The 22,135-nt window shown below is 39.3% G+C and overlaps 1 protein-coding gene across 3 annotated transcripts in view; it reads right to left on the reverse strand.

Moving 5' to 3' along the window:
• The window catches only part of DNM3 (dynamin 3), a 169,493-nt gene that overhangs the window by 141,019 nt on the left and 6,339 nt on the right, over window positions 1-22,135 (reverse strand). For all 3 annotated transcript variants that reach the window (XM_015636155.2, XM_015636154.2, XM_019007640.1), the window contains exons 2-6: window positions 12,079-12,162; window positions 3,611-3,760; window positions 2,095-2,298; window positions 1,470-1,568; window positions 482-642 (exon numbers count right to left, since the gene is read on the reverse strand). In XM_015636155.2, the coding sequence (XP_015491641.1) occupies window positions 482-642; window positions 1,470-1,568; window positions 2,095-2,298; window positions 3,611-3,760; window positions 12,079-12,162 (698 nt within the window). The remainder of the gene's footprint in view (window positions 1-481; window positions 643-1,469; window positions 1,569-2,094; window positions 2,299-3,610; window positions 3,761-12,078; window positions 12,163-22,135) is intronic.

A 22,135-nucleotide genomic window follows, 5' to 3' on the forward strand; every position in this document is an offset into this window, starting at 1 on the left:
TCAAGTTACAGCTGCAAAGTCACTGTAACAAAAAATTAAGCAGACCAGCCACTTACTTTTCTACTTTAATCAGGAACATTCCAGCTGTTTCCAGCTGCTGTACAAAATGGAAAAAGCCAGGTTAATCTGGTCTTTCTTTGTCTATGCCAGAGGAAAAGCTGCAATTTGACAGTGAGCTGGAAAAAACAGCATCAAGCTGGACTTGTGGGCAGCTGAAGAGTTAAATGCAACAGTTGAGGAATAGGATGCTATACTTCCAGGGAGGGAAATAAATCTTATTTTTGATCTTCATATTCAGTATTCTAAAGAACAGTGGAGTGCAGAACAGCCAGCAACAGTCAGAAACTACAACTCACAGCAAGCTTCTGTATGTTTCAGGAAAGGATGAGTGAGGTTCAGTGACCAACTTCATTTCAACACAGTTTTTATATTGGCACTATCATTACAAAGCTGCCTTTCACCACAAAGACTCAGGTTTTACCTGGTTTAGAACTTTCTGGAGATATGGTGTTCCCATTCGATCTGCCATGTGCCTGTAGGATGGGTGGGAAAGAAAGAATTTCCTTTCTGCTAGAAGAGCTGCCTTTATGTCCTTCTTCCCATCAATGTCTTTCTGGCTTCTGTTTACAACACCAATATAACCTAAAAGAAATCAAAACCAATGGGTAAATCAATTGCCAGAACCACTGAAGTCATCTTAAATAGAACCAGACTGTCTCAGCTCAAACAAAACTTCCCAATTTAGGTGTTTCAGATTATGTTTACAAGTAGAAAAGTAACCTTGACACTGTCTAAATTGTTCATTTTGCTTACATATAACAGATTTCTTTTAAATCATCAGTTCAAATAAATATCTGAAACTGATGAGCCCCAAAGAAACCGCTTCAAAAACAAACAAACAAAAATCCAAAATAAAATTGAAATACACGTCTAGACAGATAAATTATATGATATTAACAAAATTTTTTTAAAAATCTCTTCTCATTTGCTGGACCAACATGTTCCATGGGAGGAGACAGTAGTCTCATCAATAAATTCTGGCTAGAATCAAAATTATTGATATTAAAAGAATGAGCAAATGTGGCAGTAGTTGTTAGAACACGGAAAGTTTGTGACAGGGATCAAAACTGGTTTACAATGAGATTACCGAAGCTCTGGTGCTTGTTACTGTCATATGCAAAGAAAAAAACCATTCTTTTGTTACAAGGAACCTGGCAAAGAAGAAAAATATTGGCTAATGACATGTGCTGGCATTACACTGCATATTCCAGAGGAAGCAAGGATTTTCCGGGTCCAGAAAGGATATTTTTAGCACAGTTACCCTTGTCTTTGTTCAATAGATAACTGCAAAAGCAAGGAACACATCAAATCCAGCATAACCTGTGATTCATCTCCAGGACTCCTGAACACCACCCTTATCCAAACCACTTTTTGGACTGCAAAGAATAAAGGCAACTGAACATTCTCACCTCTACGAAGAGGGAGGAGTTTGTTTTCCAGAACTTCTCTTGCATCTGTTCCTTCATCCATCAGATCCAGTTTTGTGATCACACCGATGGTCCTGAGGCCTGACCGGAGAGGAAGCAGGAGGAAAAAGTTATCGAAGAATCATTTAGATTCAGAAGAACAATTACATCTTACAATTATGTAATAACATATCTGTGCCCTTCTCAAAGCTATCACACAGTTACAGCTCCAGCTCAAGTTATATGTCTGGAAAAGAAGGGATCATAATTGCCAGTGCTGAAATGTGTTCCTCAAAACTCCTTAACAAGGCTCAGCATCCCCACAATATGATTGTATAAAATTCATGATGTAAATATCCAGAAATCCCATCCCCTATTTTGCCCAGTACTACAAAAATTCCCAGATAATCATTGCTCATAAGAGATAGTGACAACATTTTTAAAATTCATTTACAGCAACATTACCCAAACAAACACATACTGTGATGTTGAAGATCATATGAGACTGTAAATACACATCTATATTATATATTATAAATTACAGAATTTCCCAGAAGAGTTGGTCTGTTATTTTCAATTGTGTTATTACACTCAAGAACAAGAAGTGGTAACATTCAATCCTGCTTACCCTGAGGGTCCACTTCCTTTGCCAGCTTCAGGGCATCTGAGTTGGCCAGGTCAGTGTTAGCTGGAGTCACAGCCAGGATCAGGCAGTTCTCTCGAGAGATGAACTGCATTATCATGTCTCTGATCTGCTGCTCAATATCTGGAGGCTGATCCCCCACTGGCACTTTAGTGATTCCCGGCAAATCGATAAGGGTCAGGCTTAAGACTACACAGACAACATGGATAACAGAACTGGTTAGCATGCCACACATGACATAGAGGTCAACACACATGGCTGCAGACAAGTTTTGGTCACATAAAACCCTACATAACTACCTTTACAGGCAGATAAATATGTCAACAGTTGTCAACAGTTCACACAAAATGCCTGACAATCTGCAGAGGTTTGTTTCCCTGTTGGTCTTACATCTCTGGATTTAATAGTGCTATTTAAAATTTGAAATACTGCAACTGGTATAAAATGATACTTATATCAAATATCCTTGAGGGCTCTAAGACACATGAACATGGCTTTCTGAGCTTTGTCCAACAGAAACACAGGTAACAGACCATGCTCATTGCATCCTCCAAATAAACCAAAACCATTACTTAGATTTTTTTCTTAATATAATGCTTCTCTAACCAAGCTTTCAACCGTGTCTCCAATTTAAAAATTCCCAAGAAGCAATCAATAGCTAGTCTAACTTATATAGCAAAACTGCTGTTAAGGGGCTTAGGGATATGTTGCTGGTTTGGGGTTTTTTGTTCTTTGTTTTTTTTTTTTTTATCTGTGACATCTTCAGAAAAGTCTGAAAGATGAAAAAATTAACCCATTAAAAAAACCTGGTTTGCCCTGGTATGATTTCCCCAGTAAAGGCCACAGTGCCAACTAGAGGCACCCTGGCTCGGGGTAAGCATCCTGCTGCTGGAATAACAGGGCATCCTTTAGACAAATGAGAAAAATGGGATTTCTAGAAAGGAAATGCCAGAAGTATATTTGGAGTCTGGTTGATATAGACAAACGTGGCTGAACTAAAAGACTGATCCCAATAAAACAAAGCAAGAGCAATAGGAGATTTTTACTTTCTCCTGGAGTCTGCATGTTCAACAAATGAGCTATGAGGTGAGGAATTTAGTTGAGCTTCTCTGCAGCTAGAAAAATCAGATTCAATGGAAAACATTTTCTATAGATTGTCTTCATTAAACTGGGCAGATGGCAACCAGAGGAACCAACTTTGATATATACAGGGGGTCTTCAACAGAAAGCAACTTCAAACACTATTGTTGCCTGACTATATTTTTAGTGACAGCAAACAATAAATTCTCAGTAATGCAGGGAGACACAGAGACTTTCTAGATCAGGGAATTCCTCTGGAGAGTGCCAAAAGTTTTGTTAATAAGTTCCATTACTGGTCTTTACTAACTCAGCCTCAAACCTTTTCCAGCCCAGAAGGTCAGGCAATAAGAACAGATACAAAAGGCTAACCAGAATAATATGTTTATATGACATAAATGTAAAGTAGAATGATTTTACCTACCATGTGGAGAATATATTCTTAAATTAATAGGAACTGAAGAAATGCCTTTGTTCATTCCTGTTACTCTATCTGTTTCTACTTCAATCTCCTGACGAACTTCATCAAAATCAGTAAATTTCTTCCCTTTGCAGTGTAGAAATTCAGCATATTCTGTCAAGAATATCAATAACAACTCTGTATTTCACAGGCTCATTGACTTGCACACCCACTTTCAAGCCCCCAGTGTTCTTCAGATGTGTGGGCACAAAAGCTGGTCAGCATCGCTATCAGGAAAGCATTATTATGATTGCACATATGAAAACCAGCCCTCAACAAAAAGGTGCAGTTTACAGTTGATTGGATGTGATTTACTGCTCCTATCTTTAGCACATCATCTTCTGGAACAATGGGAAAGATTCAATTACATGCCATTTACAGTAATAGAATAGAGAACAGATTGAGATTCTGAGTTTTTATCTGATCTCATTTGCCTGTAACATATCCTAAATGGAAAAGTAATTCAAATTCTGTACCATGAAAGATTTTTAGCATTTGTTTCAGAAACTAACACCCCATGTTACACACAAATTTAGTAAAGGAATTCTGTAAATTTTTACAAGTTCAAAATGAAAATAAGATCACTTCAAAACACTGTCATGTTTTTAACACAGCTTCTCATTTCCTGAAAGTTTTCTGTAGTCTAAATATGAGTCATGTTTACAAGTTTGCAAAAGTGTCTACAGAAATAGCTGTGATTTTGCTGAAGTGGGAGAAAACAAGTAATTCCCAAGTCTTTAATATTATACAAGTTCCAGTTTTACCTTAGAAGAGCATCGACCTTCAGGAGTCAGAGACAGATAATTTGTTAGACCCAAACTTGACACTAAGTCCCTGTTTTGACTTTTGAATCCCAATATTGATATTAATTATTGCAACCTTTTGGTTGCCTGCACAACCAAAAGCACATCCCAGGATTTTAAAACTGGAGTTTCTTCCTTCATAGCAGAACACAAAAATTTATCTACATAGTGAGGCTGCCACCAGAAATAATGACATAAAGAGGAATTCCAGACACCAGCTCACATCCTGTCCCCAGCAGGTCTGAGCTGTAGCACTGGAGAAAGGCTGAAAAGACTTGTGCATGTTCCAGTTCATTTCACTCTGCAATTGAGGCCTGATCTCAAAGTTCCCTTTAGAAGTTTCTTTCCCAGAAAATGTTACTTGGTAACAAGGCCACAATTGCCAGTGCAAAGAGCTTGCTTGGTACTCAAAGAACAGCAGCTGAGAGCACCAGATGTGAGAATATGGATTAAAAGAGGACCTTATTGTGTCAGTACTGGAGCCTGTCCCCCAGAACTTTCCTCAGTAACTGTTACTATTACTGACAGAGCTGTTAAAAAAAAAATAAAAGTAATAAACAGTCAAAATTACAATAAATAGTTAAGGCAAACTGTCAGGAAAAAAGGACAAAGTGGAGGGGGAAATATCAAATACCCACCTGTCTGTGCTACAATACCATAATCTCTTCAGATTCAGTGTGTGAGGGACAGGGAAACTCAACCTTGTTCAGATAAAAATACATAACTTATTTTAAAAACAAGAGAGAACCTAACAAAAAAAACCACCTATTTTATATATTTTTTTCAGCTCCAGCAGCAAAATGAAAATGAATGGGAGTTTTGTTTCATTGTCCACTGTTTCTTAAAAAAAAAACCAAAAAAACCCCAGGGAATGTTCAAATATTTCCAAAAGAAAAATAACATGGTGCACAAAATAAAATATCTCAGTTGAGAATTTACATTTGTAAAATTTGTCATCTCAAGGTTGGCAAATAGATACCTAATGAAAACAAGAGCTGACACGTGGTTCATATTTTATCCCACTTCTTCATGCACAGCCCCTGGAATAAAAGATATGTATTCTTCTTGTTTTTTTTAACCCCAGTGGATCATCAGGTTTTCTCAGGAAATTATTTCTAAATGCAGTAATTACTAGTTGGTGCCCAGCTGTAATCAGTTGACTCTCTGCTAGCCAAGGAAGCTTTTCTCTTTGTCTCACTTCACACTCAGTAACACATTCGCTATGTGACAAGGCTTCAAAACAAATCCAAACAAAAATGTTTGCTACTTTTTAGCTGGGTTAATATTTCTGAAATCCCCTTGCTCCTGGTGCCATCTGTGGTGCCAGCAGTGCTGCAGGAATAAACCCCACGGTGGTTCCTAACCTGCGGTGCCACACGCAGCCTACGGAATAAGAATTCCAAGGCACAAGCAGCGCTTTGTTCTGCTCCTTTCAGCCCTCAGCCTGCCCTTGGCAGTGATGCCTTCAGCCAGCCTGGACAAGCACATGCTTTAATGCAATCTTCACTTTCCAGCTTTCATGCATAGAAGAATACTAAGAAAATGTTTTGTTTATGTTTTTGTGGGAATGGACACAAAGCCAGGCAAGAAGAAGTGATCCTGCCTGATGTTTAGCTTTCACACATGTATTTTTTGTATTAAACTGAAGTTACATTAAGAGAAAGAACAATTAGATACAAAATTGAAACAGTCCTTGCATGCAAAATAATTCTTTTCTTCCCCCAGACTGATTAAAAGCACCTTGGATAACACAGAATTAAAAGGCTACCATAGCATAAGCTCCTTCAGTGCATCCACAAGTGATTAATTAGCTCTTCAGTTTTGATTAAATTAGACAAATCATACAAACGAGTGATATGGGATTACATCTTTTAAAATGCTCCTTATTTTTCCTGTCAGTTATATCTCCCTATGCCTTTATTATTTAATCTAGCACAATGATATATTGTTATGAGCACTAAACAGCCATTGATGTTCTCAAACTATTTAAATTATATAAATACTTGAGATATTTCACACATTTGTCCCTAAACTAAAGAGAGCCAAATGACAGGGATCAGCCCTTAGGAATCCATAAGGGATGTTTTGGAAAACATCCTTGATCCACATCAGAAGTTTACAAAGCCCAAAGATTTTACTGTGAGTAGAATAATGTGTTACTAGAGGACAGGAATTCGCCAAGATCAGAGACCTGGATTCAGAACTGCTCCCAAACTGATTTCAAGCAGAGTTGCTCCAAGTTGGTGGCAGTATCCAGAGCAGAATACTCAAAAGGGATTGAAAGTGGTCCAAAAAGGTGGCTCATTAAATTGTAGGCTGGTAGTAAACATTTTAAATGTATGCAGCACAGGAGGAATATCTGCTACTGCTGCACCTTCTATCTGCCAGCCCCTTGGGGAGATATCACTCAAGCAACAACACTTTTTACCTTCAATAAAGCATCTCCCAAAGCCTCAGAACTATTCCTAAAAGAGTGATTTCAAGAGGTTTTTTTAAAAACATGCAAATAAACATCATCAGCCAAAGTACTTCACCTTTTCTTTGATGATGGACAGCTTTTTCTGGACAAAGTAAATGCAGTTAAGTGAATCTGGACCATAGCAAATCATTCAATAGTGTTTCCTTGAAAAGAGAGGAAGTATCAAAAGCCCTTGTTGTCCTACCCAATCTACAATCCCTCTTCTGCTTTGCCATTTCTGTAGCTTTTCTAACAACCTGAAGATGAAATACTCAAAACTGAGTTATTCCACTGCTAACCTTCAAGCAAAAAGGCTACAAGAAAGAGAAGTACCTTGGTATTTCCTGAAGACAGAACAGAAAATCCTGGCAATGCAGAGAATTATGAGAATATCACAGCAGAAGATATTAAACATAGAAAACAGAGTCAAGCTGATGAAAGTTAACTACCACAAGATAGCAGGAACCAGTGAAAAGGTTCATTAGAAGGGTACACACTGGTACCAGAGGAGGAAAAGCATTCTTTTGGATGCCATCATTTTCCACAACCTTCAAAGTTTTTGTTTGTAGAAAGATTTTCTTTATGTTCTTTCAGTCTTTTCCTATGGATGATGCTTTCTATAGTTCCAAGCCCTCACACAGCCCTCCTTCAGGCATTTTTTCCTAAATTTACAGAGGCAGGGTTCTCACCAGAGCTCTCTCCTTCCCAGGGCTGAGAAAATGCAGGACCTTGTAAGATTGCATTTCTGTGATGCATCTTGTACAATGTTTCCTGCTGTATTTTATGACAGCATGACATCAGTGAGTTATGCTCTGTCAGAGATTCACTGTGAGCACCAGCTCCTTTTCTGAACACCAACAGTCTCCTCAAATACCAGCCTTTCAGTGCAGAAAAAACCCACATCCCAGCTCAATTGCTTCCTACTTTGGGGACATTTCTCTTCTTTTTCAAGCACAGTTGCTAAACATCAGCTAAATAAACACACTCTGTTCTGTCATCCTACCAGTAATGCAAAATACTGAACATGACCTGGAGGGGTGTCCCTTCCACTCTGTGAACAGCTGTGCATCCATCTCACAGGAGTCCTTGCTAAATCATGTTTCCCAAGATTGCTTATGATATTTTCAAAAAATGGAAGATAATTTAAAAACCTCTGCTGTAGCCAAGCTAAGATACCCACCATACTTTAATTTACAAGCCTGCTACCCTGTAATAAAAAAAAATTATTGCACTGATATGACGGGGTTATTTCCTTGATGAGTTTGTGTTGGCTGCTGTTCACCTCAAATAACTTTCAGATTGTTACTTAATAACAACTAACAGATTTCTTTCTCCTAAAACCTTTGACTGACTCTTTTGCCACTTCCCTTTATTATCTTTATGAAGATGGGCATATATAGAGCTATTTTCCAATTTTAATGAGGGGATTCCATCTTTCCTAATGCCACTGAGTATCAATCTGGGATCAAGGAAACAAAAACCAAGTGTTATTTATAGGTACCATTAATTTGTCCCAACAGGAGCTGAAGCTGTTAGAGGATTGTTTTTGCCACCAGATGGCAACAGAAGATGGCTATGCGTGAGTAGTCTTGTAATACACATAATTTGGATTAAAACTCAACAACATCAATAGAAAAGAGCATCTGCAAGACTTCAGAAAAAAATCAGAATGTCCTTTGAATTTTATGATTTACTTTCCACTTAGTATTTTCATTAACAAAATGCAAACAAATGTGGGTATTGTAAACATGACTCATTTATCTAAAAATCGTCTACCTCAATAATGATCTTCAAAATCTGTTAATCTGCTGAAGCAAGAAGAAAACCTGAAATTGCTCCAAAAACAGTTGTCAAAATGAGGAAAATAACTCTCCTACAGCCAGGATATTTAAGATGTAAATAACAAAAAACACAATTTATATAGCAGGTAATGTCTTTTTAACAAGGAGAAGACCTACTCCAAAGACTTCACACATTTTTTTTGTTGCCCCTGCCGTTCAAAAACCATGTACTACCTAATCTTGAAGAATCTAGTCATTATCTCACCTGCATAGGCAGAAGAAATCACAGCAAGAGGAGATTGCCTAAGGTTATACAGAATGTGTGGCAGCAGAAAGAAAAACATTAAAAACCACAAACAAAACCCACAAAATGAACAACAAATAAAAAACCAATGAAAATACCAACCTATCTCTCAAGATCTCAGAAATTTCAAGTCATTGCCTCCTTAAAGCTTACTCAGCAGCACTACTTAAAATATCTATTAAATAAAAACTATTTCATCTTACTGCTGTATTAGATCAAGAAAACACCTAGCTAAGAACTATACTCAAAGCTGTGAAACAAAAATTTAGAATGTTGAAGAAATAAGTTTGAATTTAAGTAAAAAATATGGAAAATCAACTCAAAGGAAGAAAAACCCACCAGCTCAAAGGCACACTCGAAATTCTCATCCCAGGACAGCTGTGTGCCAACACCTGCATCTTAAAGACACACAATTTCTCACATTATCAAACTCTGAGAAAAATACTCAAAACTGTTAAAGACTGACTTGTTACTTGCAATATTTATTTAAAAACTTTGTATTTGCCTTCAGTATTTCAGCAGAGTACACATTTGCATGAATGTGGAGTGCAAATGCCATAAAGTCCTTCAGGAATTGTCCTGGTGCTACCAAAACATGTCAGTGGCTAAAAGGAGGCCAACAGATCACTGTGAAATAGCTTTGTACAAACTACACAGAACTTTTATAATAGGGAAATAAAATTTAAAATACATTTAATGTTACCCCTGCAGGGTAACAGCTCTTCAGCCAGATGTGTCAGATCTCTCAGATGCTGGAGGATCCCTGCTAACTCCTCACAACCAATTCCTGCTGCACCCTTCCATGCCATGTCTAACCCAAAAAATGGATGGGAAAAGCTTTCTCTTATTTTGATGTGCACAAATGCCTGCTCTGCTAATCTTCATCTCTTACTCAAATGAAGCTTTAACCTTCTCTGCCAATCAAATTCACATTCCTAAAGTGTTCTCAGCCACTTCCAGAACGTTGCTGAAGTATCTTGTAGTCATCTGTGCATGCCTGTATAGAAAGTACCCCCTCTCTCCCAAGGAATACTCCAAGATTATGAACAGTTACTTTTAAGAGTCAAGAAAAATTCTAGGATTAAAAATTAGTTTTGTTTACTACAGCAACAAGCAGTTGATACAGCCCTCTAATTATTCTATAACATTTGAGATAATTATGGGCTTCAAAGAAATCAGCCCAGCATCTGCTTCCTGTAAAAGAACACTGTGCTTCTCTCAGCAGTTTTCTTTATTTTCTTTTCTTAAAATTAGCTCACAGAGATAAAGGTGACTTAAAAGATAAAATTACTCGGAATTTCACCATCAAAAACAACAACAGTGGAACAAAGTTTAAAGAAAGCAACAAAATAATTAAAGGTCTTGGCATTTCATCTCAAACAAGAGCTACACAGCATTTCCCAAAGGGAGAAATGTACCTTGACATCCAGGAAATACAAAATTAGGCTGAAACTCAGTTCTCCTGATTTTTTTAAGGTTTTTGTGTGTTATTTAAGCTATAATGAAGTACTAATTTTCAGCAGAGAAGGTACCTGTATGAAACCTAGAGGATTTATAATACCAAATACTTTGGGAACACAGTAATGAGGAAACCAGATGGAAAAAAACCCTAAACCAAGGGACAGTGATGATTTCACAAAAGAGGTCAGTACAGAGTAGTCAGGGAAAGTTTAGGATGCATGTCAGAGTAAGTATTTAACCACTTAGGTCAGAGTCTAAGTGCTCACTTACTGACAGGTCCCATCAGCTCAGGCTTTTTGAAAGGATTGCCAGCACAAAGCTCAAAGTTTTTCTTTCTTCTGTTCTTGCATGGTGCAGAAAAGTCAGATGAAGACTCTCCATAGCTAAGCCTTATTCATGCATTTCTGCATTATCTGTCAGAGGCCAAAAGCCAGATCTGCAGAAATGGCAAGTGTTCATTTCTCCAACTAAAACAAACGTTAATGTTTACCATATATAAAGCACTGAAAGTGTTTTAACAACTTTAATTTTTTTGAGTAATAACACACTCAACAATCCTAAAGTTTCTAAGCTGAGCATGCAAAAATACCAAATTCCATGGTTTTTCCTTTCTCTTCCACAGTGTAAACACCATGGAAAATTTCATAGAGGCACTGAAAGTATGACTGTTTTAAAAGCAGTAGTTCAGAAAAAACCCTGAAGCCCAGCCAGACTGCAGTCTACCTCCCTGTTGAACAATACAAAGACCTTAATGAAAGAAATACAAAAACTAAATTACACTTCACAGACAGGGACAGACTCAAGTTTTACAGGCAGCTATAATTTTGTTTTTTCCCAGTTTCATCATAGTCAATAAAAAAGACCACTTTTTAGTTTACAGTTCTGGTTTGGATGTTATTTCATTTTTTTTTTTTACTGTTTTGAGCAGAAGTAAACAGCAAAGCAGTGATTTTTGTTGCTTACATTGGTCTAAAAGTAACAACACCAAAAACTGGAATGATGGTGAACCATAGCTGCTTTTAGATATGCCAGGGAATTGAGTTACACCATGGCACATCAAGTGGAAGAGTACAGAGTGGTAAATTCTCATGAAAGGTCTCAATATGTCCCATGGCTTAGTGGTACACCCAAAAATATTTATATTTTTGAGCAGACAAATACACAGAGCCCCTGTTTTCCCCCAATCCCCCTTCTGCTCTACTTAGTGCAGTGAGCCCAACCAAAAAGGACAAGTTCTGAAAAGAGCCTGTGTGGAACCAAATCTGTGTGCACTGGAGCAACAGATAAAGGTAGAAGTGCAGCAATTTTGGTGTGCTAAGTAATACAACTGCAAAGCTCATCAAGAAATTAATAAATCAAAGCTAATTTCCAAAGCATATTGCATGTAATGATGTGGATTCAATTCACCATGTGCTCCAGGATTTAGATGTTACCTTTTCCCCACAATGGGCAATGGGATGAGTTTAGTCCTGAGCATACAATTTTGAAGCAGTAGCCCTTTGTTCCTGACAGTCTGGTGGCATCCTTCTTCACATTGCTTATGTGTTCTTAGAAAAGTTTTTTTCTCCTGCTGAAGTACATCAACACTTAGTCCAAATAGTGACCCAAAAAGAGAAAGAGATTACCTGTTTTGGCAGTGATGAGTTGCAAGACCAATGGTCGTCTTGTCACAATTCCAGAACCTCGTGGAAGAAAATCCCTAGAAACATTAAAAAAATAGTTACCAGCCAGAAGTAATGTGCAGTTACATAAGATATTGGATTAATTTGGAACCTCCTCTGTATGAAAATGGAAAGTTGGTGTGGATAGATTTATATCAAATACTCCTGTAAAGTAGGGCTATTAATTTTGGTTCAAGATAGTAGTAGGTCATTACATATTAGACAAATGTGTATTAAAACTGAATTACTGTCTCAGGGCATTGCCAAGCCCCTTCAAGACCATCACATATAACATCTCACCTTGCACAGTAAGAGTAGCTGAAGCCATGCCCAGATTTACCAAATGATTCTGTCATCACTGCACACTTAATCTGAAGAGGATCTGGACATAGGAATTCACACACTCACACCCCACACCAAAACTCTGACAAACCAAACTGGCAGCACTCTGCACCACTCTTTCACATACTTAACTTCTGCCAGTCCAAATCCCCAAAAAACTTTTCCACCAACACATCTGCCCAGAAATTTTTCAGTGAAAGCAGAACACTAGAAGTCCTGTGGGACAGAGGAAGAGAGTTTCCTTGGACAAGAAAGCAAGCAAGGAAACAAAGAAACAAGCTCTACCATATCATTATGCATCCCCATGATCCTTTCCATGTCTCTAAAGACAAGGAGACTCCTTATGCAATGGAAAAGAAGAAACTCAAAGCAAAATAACACATTTTTCTCAGTGTCTTCCCCATTTGCCAGACCTATTAAACATATAAAAACTATGAGATGAGGTTCATTGAGAGGCTTTGTAGAGTGTTTCCTTCAAATAAGTGTCTTCAGGGGTAAACAGGGTTGCACAACCAGTGTAAGCTCATGAAAATCCTCTCTTTTTTCCTGCCTTCCAAGGGATGTTGAATCACTTTCCTGCCTGCCTTGGCAGCACTGCTAACTCACCTCTCTGGCTCAGGTGAAAAGCAACGCAGCAAAGGGTTAGGGCAGGAATTATCAGTGCAAGGGCAGAGCTGGTCTGGGTGACTGTTGTTATACACCTAAGGGCCTGTGCAAAGGTGAGGCAGGAATGTGTCTTTGGGGAAGGACAGGGAGAAGGACAAGAGTCAAAGGAACAAACTGCTGAGATAGGTCTGCTCAAGCCACTTGGGAAATCACCTCTTGCCTATAACCACTGAGGATCTTCATACTGACCATGCACTATTTAATGGAAGCTTGATTTTGCAGCTCCTTTAAAGGCTGCACACAAACCTGCATGGTTTGAAACAGGCCTGGAGGGTACATCTATGAAAAATAAACCACACAAATATCCAGGATACTATTTGTGCAAATCAGAGGGTATTAGGTGTGAGCAGTCCCAGGCTCAGGAATGCAACAATGAACCTTCTTCCACAAGCACCAACAAGGTGACAAAGCTTTGGCAGAAAAGAAACACAGTAACTCTACCTGTGAGATGAGTACTCAAGGTTTCCTTCCCAACCTAACATCTAGACATAAAAAAAAAATAAAAAATAACATATGCAGGCAGTTCTAAGGCTCTGAGGAACAAGACCAGCTGTCAGCTGTGCCCCCCACCACATTAGAACTCCCCAGCATTTTGAATGAAAGTGTTAATTTCTAGCTAAATTGTGTTTCCCTTTCTCAGTACCTGCTAATGTGTGCTTAAAGTGTGTGATTACTCTGCAAACCAAAACGTACCATGAAAGGGGAGGCTGTTCAAACACAAGCTCGCTCATTAACTTCCCTACTCAAACACAGAGCTCCAGGCAGAAGTACAATTAATTAGGAGCTCAAGTGATCTCTAAAGCAAAGATACTGCAAAAACATCAGATGTACTGAGTTCAATCTGCTGTGATGCTTTATAACACTCGAGACAGCAACAAGATACAGGAATTAGCTAAAGGAGAAGCCAAAGGCCTTCAGATAGGTCTCTATCATAATTTCAGTATCTACTAATGGAGAGAAAGCTGTCCCTCAATGAACATCTACTGATATTTTCTCATGGGGAAACAGAAAAGAGTCATGGGAACATGGCTGTATGCACTGAAATGACAACAGCCCAGGAGGTAACAAATGCCTGTTAAGATTACAGTTTCATACATTGCTTTTCAAGCACTTAATATCTGGGATTTTAATATATATATTTTTTTTTCCCATCAAGAAGCTAAAATGAATTGCCACACAGGACAAAGTGGTCACCCAAACCAGTGTCCTCTACAGCACCACAGGAGACACGAAAATCTTTTGGGGAGTCAAAGGCTGAAAAGATTTATTGATTTTCTGCTTCAGACTAAGCACATTCAGCGATAAAGAACACTGCATTAATGCAGCTCCCAGTGTACACAATGCTGACCTTTCCTCAATAGCAAAATTACAAAGAAAGGTAAGACAACAATTTTCCTTCAGAACATCCTCTTAATATGTCCAAAAGTGATGGCATTCTTTAACCCTGTCTAACAGGCTGAACTATCTTCTGTTCAAGCAAATATCAGCAGAGAGAGGTTTCTGCTTGGTGAGAGGGAGAGCTGTGTTCATCACATAAACAACTAAACATAAGCAGGACATAAAACTTCTGCTACAAATGCACAGTTTGTAGATGGAAAAAGTCAGAGAATGAGGGTAATGGGGCTCACAGGGAGAGTTGAGGAGAAAATTCCCCCCACCATTTAACCACTGAATGGGTGTTTTACCTCTGTGAAAGAGATACTAACATCCATCTGCCCACAGGCATAGGGATTTTTATTTTTTTTAACATTTGAAATTTCAGCTTCAGCCACGAGGCAATAGCACCTGTGTGTATTCTCTGTACAGCTCAAATCAGATGTTACAAATAAATACACAAACTTTACTTAAAGAAAAAAAAAAAAAAGAGCAATTTTTTTTAACACACACAGAAATAAAAGTCAAATCTGAAACACAGCTTGCACATCTTTAGGAAAAGCAACGTAGAACCACACAGCAGGGAATCAGATGAATTACAGTACAATGCTTCTGCAGAAATGCCTACTATGACATCCACAGGACAGGATGCAGTTCCTCTCCCCCTCCCCTTGGAACAGAAAGCATTCCCTAAAGGGTTTCTGAGTGGTGCTGAATGGAATGGCTCTGTATTAGAAATGGTCCCACAGCTTATACAAGAAACAGCAGCAAGAAATAGAACAGGAATGGACAGAGACAAGTCTCAAAGGTTCCTTCTGATCAAAAGGACAATGTCCCTCCATGACCTGATGGCACATCCCAACACTTTTCTAAGGACAGACTTGAGACAGCTGCTATCCACACCTTTTGGTTAGCATGTACTCATTTGTTTAGTGAGAGCTGGGAGAAAAAAATCACATCAGAGTTGAAGCAGCTGCAAAGAAATCCATCTAAGAAAATATGTGCTCAAAGAGAATTTTTGCTCAAAGGCATCAACAAGGGGGAGGAAAGGCTGTTTCTGTGGTGGGGGCAGTGAGGTTGGGAGCGCCTGTGAGCACAACTGCAGGACCTAACAACGATGAGGTGCAGGAAAGAAGAAACACACTGTGCAAGGATAAAGTTGGGAATGAAAGCCCTGCTCCTTTAAGAGACATTCATCCTGCATTAAGAGTCCAACTACTTTTACATCTTCACTCTCAGAGCGTTTTCAGCACAAAGAGCTGTGCTGACAGCAGCTGTACAGGCTCAGCAGCAGCGCCGCAGTGACAGGACAGCCCATCAGCAAGGCCTGGCCAGTGCTGAATTTATCAAATGCAAATAAGAGGCAAACAGCCAGGACACCCCTTCAGAACTTGTCAATCTTAGAATGCACTCAGCTGTTACAATATCATTGAATACTTTCAAGTGCAAAATATTTTCTGGGCTAAAAAATGTTTACCCTATAGAATTACTCATGTTTTACTGCATAAATAAGCTGTGTTGTCTTCTCTAGTACTGCTCATTTCCAGTATCAGAGGTCTGGACAAGTGTATCTACTAACTTTGGTGTCTACTGTTTGTTTAATGCATAAAGGAACAGATAATTGCTTGAATTTGACTTGCTAAAAGCCAGGTGTCAAACTTACACCACAGGATGGTGAGACAGGTTACCAATGGCCATACCACTACTTCAGCAGTTTATAATAACAAGCCAGTTTGGGCTTTAAGGTGAAAAAGTAATTAGATGACTCATTAATTGAAGAATCTCATGGAAGAGATGGAAATTTCAATAAGGGCAGAAAGTGTAGGGAAATGATGAAAAGCAAACTAGACAGGGGCTCGTCAGTGAGGTGTCTCATTATAATGCAGGACTGCAGCTTGCAAAGAACAAGACATCAAACTAATAAAATATAAATATAAGGTGTTTCAGAGGGATTTCCAGGGAGTGTTTCCATTTAGGACAGCTCTAGCACACTAACAGCTTTTATTATTTAAAAAATTTTAAAAAGAGACAAAATAAAACCGAAGAATCCACAGTTTGTGTGAAAAGTGATGATGCATCACCATTTAAAACTTATTCTTAGTTTCAAAAGAGTAACTTATATTTGATTTTCTTTGCCAGTAGGGCTGAGAAATGTCCTGTGCTTTGATCAATTACATGGTTAGTATCACACAGGATAAATGGCAACTAATTTACATCAATACCAATACAATTAATTCATACAAAACATAGGGGGAATCCAGGAAATCAAATAACGGAGGAAAATGTCAACGATTACACAGTAACTGCATTAATTAAAGAGCCACGAACAATTCAAATTTATAGTGATGAATTGTTTAAAAAATCCAAATTGCCTCCAAAGAAAAAGGCTCCACATTTTCCACAAAGGGTAGGAACATGCCAGGCTCAGGACGAGAGGCAGAGCTCTGTCACAGAGGAGCAGCAATGACCCATCTATTCCATTTCATTAGCAACGTCACTAAAGTTCTCCCACTGCCACAAAGTCCATCCCAAGACCCTAAACCACCCTCAAAGGCAAAAAGGCCATGATCCATCAGCACCTAATATAAACAACAGTGCACTGGTAGCACTTCCCACAGACTTTTATTCCCAAGTTTTGCCAAGGAATGCAACACAGCTTTAATTGCAATAGGAAGCAATTGTGCCCAAAGTCAAAAGTTTTCCTGGGCCTTTTTCCAGCAGTGTTTATTGTTTTATACAACTCCAGCCTGGCACACCAGGAGCACTTGTGGCCTATATTAGCAGCTGAATGACCATGCCTTGTGCAAAAGACCACACAGTTTCACAGGAACACTGACACATGTCCATACAGCATCTCCAAGTTCTCTGGAAAACACAAACAAGTACTCAAAAAGCTTTCATTTTTCTTCAATTTCTCAGAGTTCACCTCAAAGAAAAGTGCTAAGAAACTCCAGAAACAGGAAAAAAGCATGGTCCAGTGTAAAGCTGAGGATGGGAGGTATGAAACATTTCTAACTTCTTTCTTCAGGTTTTAAAAGCCCATAAACCACACCCAGCTAGTTTGTTAATTGGAGAACTCTTAATGCTAAAAATATACATCTGCAGACCTATTTTGCAGGTGTGCTCATTCTAGCTCACCTACTCCTGTGCTCACCAACCCCACAGAGGATCCAGCAGCAGATCCTTCACTCACTTTTAGTTCATTACAAATCAAGGCATGTCCAAGAAATGGGAAATGTACTTTGCATTTACACAGAGGCCTTCTTAGGAATTAAGTCCATGAGATTTGTCATCACTGACACAAGACTGTATTTATTCTTAGTTGCTTTGGAAGCACATATTCTCTACCCTTCAAGTGACAGTACAAAGATACCCCTAGGACACATTTTCAAGAAGTCTCAAAAGCCTTAAGGCACTGCTTCAGTTGTGCTTTGATGTTCTCAGCCACGTGCCTTTTTAAATTCACTACACAGTAGTGTTTCTATATGACACTGATATTTGGCCATATATGCTGTTCCTCATCAGCTTCATGTACAGAGACCAGATCTTACTGTCAATCACCACTTGATCCCTCACCTCCTTTCATTAGTTACAGAAGAGTAAATGGTTTTTTGTTTGGCACAGTGTCTGTCACTCGAGGCTCTCCCACAGCTTTGTTCAATGGCCTGACACAATGAGCCTTACAGGAAGATGTGCAAGACAATTAATCTGCTTTATTGAAGACCAATGATACCTAAAGCTTAATTAGGCCTACCAAGCATGCTAAATGCATTTTAGAGGCTGTGGATTTTTGGTGATCTCAGATGTATCAGCTCCTGAAACTCTGTACTGATCTTTCCAGTGTTGTTTTGGGAACCACACAGCGTAGATGGTTGGTGTGTAGCTCATGTTTCATCTCAGTTTGCAGCAATCATTCTTCCAAGGTAAACCTTCTACTAATGAATCATTTTAATTAACCTGCTCAATAACTAACAATACACATTCAGCTCCTGCAGTGTTTGCAGGGCTTTAGGAGCAAAAAACAGAGTATCCAGACACCTTAGGGCTGTCAGCTCCTCTTCCTCCTCTCAAGCAGGGTACATGAACTTGGTGTTTTTGAGAAGCCATTTTCCAACCCATCAATGTCCTTCATCACCACTGCTGAACTACTGGACCAGCAGCAAAGCAGGGACACCCCAATTATCTCATCCATCACTTCCAAGTAAGAACACAGGTTGAATTAACAAAAACAAAAAATAAAGTGTTGAAAATCTTACACAGCCCTACAGCTAGCAGCCTAAAATTTCTCATGGGGTTCCTTTTCCCTCCATTTATTTATGAAATTGAGATCAACTATAAAAAAGCCCAGAGGGCAATGTTAAAAAAAAAAAAGTCTACCCAAAAAGACCCAGCTGTGGGAATATGAGAGTGTTGATTCTAAATGTGACAAAAAAGGTATTTTTGAAAAGCCCTTGAAAAACTTCAAAAAGCTGGCAAGGGACTCCAGTCACACTAACTGGGCACTTCTATTACAGGTATGCTCAATGCCATTGCTCAGGCACCACTCAGGTGAGAAAGCAAAGCTTGAGATTCCATCTTCAAGCAGAAGACTGGAGAGAGAGCAGGCTCAGAAATCCCTGTCATTATACTTCTCTTGGATCTAGAAGATGCTTTCTGTAAGGAGCAGCAGCATTTCTGCCCAACACGCTGCCAGCAGTTATTACATCTCCCCCATTAGGGCTATGAGAAAATTAGTGCCAAAAATTACTTTGGTCCCAATGGTAAAGTCTTCCATTAAACAAAAGAGGAATCAACAGGTTCTCCAAAGCAGGGCACATTTGAACTCAAGTCTAGGAAGGCCTTCTTAGACCAATTTAATGGTGTATTTTGACATCAGTGGCAGTACCCCACATCACATTCCTACACAGAAACAGGCAAGACTGTTCACTGACTCAAGGAAAGAAAATGCACTTCCTAGGATTCAAGGAAATGTCTTTTACATAGTAGAAAGTTTAAAAATCTCAGTGATGCTTACAGGACTGCAAACTTGCCGTACACAGGCATGAAAACCCGGCAGGCAGAAGCCCAGGAGTGTGAGATGAAGAGTGCTCTGTTCGCAGTGCCTGTGCTGTGCTGGGCTCGCTGGATGAACAGAGAGGGAAGCTGCCAATGTGCAGGCTCGTGGGCAAGGCACGGTATGCACGATGCATCTGTCCTCCCTGGCAGCCAGCCAGAGCTCTGCTGCATCATCCTCGTTCCATTGGTGAAAATGCCCTTTTTCCTCTTTCCCTTTTAAGATTTTACAAAAGCTTCTGCTATTTCCTGCCCAACGGTGCTCTCCATCAATTCCAAGTGCTGGTGGAAGGGGGAGAAAGGAAGCACAAAACACAAAGAAAGCCCAAGAATTCTCAGAATTTTAGTGTCAAAAAGAATGAAGGGGACTTTGCAGGTCAACTTATTCTCCCTAATCAGATATGTTTGCTTTTAGGAAAGGACTCATTTGCATAGGATGTTGGTGCATAAAAGCCCATCCATTCTCAGGATGAATACTAATGCAGCAAGATTCTGTATCTCAACACAAGAAACAAACAACAAAAATTCTTTACTCACTTTAAATTGTTGACAGTGCTCTAAATAGACCTTGGCTGTTTGGGTTTTTTTCCAATCACTTCCAGCTGCCAAATGCAATTAACAGTGTTTCTTTAGAAAGATTTCAGTAAGAAGCTTTCCTCCGTAATATAATCAGAGATAAAAATCTGACTGTAAGGATCAGAAAGAAAACATGTCCAACAAACCAGGCATATCAGCTACATGAAGCTAACTACTACAGAAATACATTTAGCAATTTCACTTTGTGATACTCTGTCAGTAGCAATATCAGTATCAAATCTTTTAGATATTATGAATTCCAGTGCTGTTACCAAAAACCCAGAAAAAAACAACAATCTGCTGCTCTTCCTCCCAAATCCCACTGTCCTGAATTGGGATCCATCAAAACAGACTTTTTAAATGGCAGCAGAGTATATAATCAGCTGTCACACATCCTAATAAAATCCAAGAACTTTTCAGAAGCATTGGGAAAGTACATTCCTCTTCTGTAGCAGACAAGGTGTCAAACTGTACAATTACCTTTTTCAGTACAATACAGTCCATTTCAGATCATTTTGCAGAGCTGGAATGTAACTGGATTCAATTCCTTTACTCACTCTGGAATATATACACAGTGGGAACTGCAGTATAAAGAGAATGAATTTATCAACAAGAAGACAACTACAGAAGGAAGGGGGAAAGGAGATTGTTTCCAAAACAAGTGATCCAAGTTTCTCTAGCCATTTTATTCTTTTCTACCTGTCCATTTATCCTCCTCTGAGCCTGTGGTATGTGTAAATTAATATTCTGTCCAGGACAGTGTAAAGTCTGTTTAGCTCAGCAGTGAAATTTAGTATCACCCATGATCTCCCATCTCTCTGCTCACCAGAAACTGAATTATTACCACAAGAAAAATTTATATTAGAGGTCTGACCAAAAGAGTGTTTTGTGCTGCTGCTGCTTCCCAGAACACTAACAAAGTCATTAGGCTGCAGGTCTCAGTCCAGACTCCTGAGCCTGTCAGCCTCCTGCCCAGATCTGACAGACATTGAGAATCTTCTGTCAACATTTGTTTAGCACCCGAACAAATAAGCAGGTGAGCACACAAAGGCACAACACTGCCACTGATGGATTATGCCAAAATTTCTCCAGCAGCTTCCAGCTTGGCTGATGAGCAGGGCTGGAAGAGAGCCCATTTCCCCCCTGACATGCAGCAGAGAGCAGAGATGCCTCTCAGTGGTTCTCACTCTTGCCATGCAGAGCCCTGTCTGTTCTCTGCAGGTGAGTTCAGCTTCAGAGCATCCTCTAGAGCTGAGCAGCCCTGAATGGATGTGCACGGTTTTAGGCATCTGCAGTGCACAAACTGGGGACCAAGTGCCTAAGGTTACTGATGAGCTCATCCATGAGGGCTGAAATCTCAATTCCAGCACCGAGAGAATGTCCTGCACACCTGAACAATGAAATCTCAGTGATTTTGCACAGGAGCTAGGATGCAGAAGTACCATGCTAGGTACTGAATTAAAAGTGTAACTTCCACACACAAATTATAAAAGCTGACATTATCAGCAGACACTTGGGTTGGAAACCTCTCTTATCTGCAGCTACAGTCTCCTTTACATCCCAGAGGTTATCACAGACAGCAGTGCTTGGCAGTACATCAAAGCCCAGCACCCAGTTAAATGGGATTTTGCTCCTCTGTAGCTCAATAATGCTGCCTTGCTCATCTCCATGCAACTTGCTGAAGAAAAAGACGCAAGGTCACAGTTAAATAATGTTCATTTCCTGTTCTCAGCATATTTACACTACAGGTTTACATTGCAGAAACCCAGCATTAAAGGGACTCCCAGTATCCCTTTACACACAAGCACAGCAAACATGGGGTCACAGATTTCTTTTTACTGGAAGGCCTTATTATGTTTAAAACCCCCCAAAACAGTAAGAAAACCAAACCAGAAAGAGCAAAAAAGTCTCTTCCCCTCATGCCTGCAATCTAGGCAATGTTTGAGAAACCCATAAACACTTGGAGGAGCATCATCAATTTGCTCAGTGATCAGCTGAGGGAAGATAAACC

This window comes from Parus major, chromosome 8 (assembly GCF_001522545.3).
Source record: "Parus major isolate Abel chromosome 8, Parus_major1.1, whole genome shotgun sequence".
Taxonomy (NCBI): Eukaryota; Metazoa; Chordata; class Aves; order Passeriformes; family Paridae; genus Parus; species Parus major.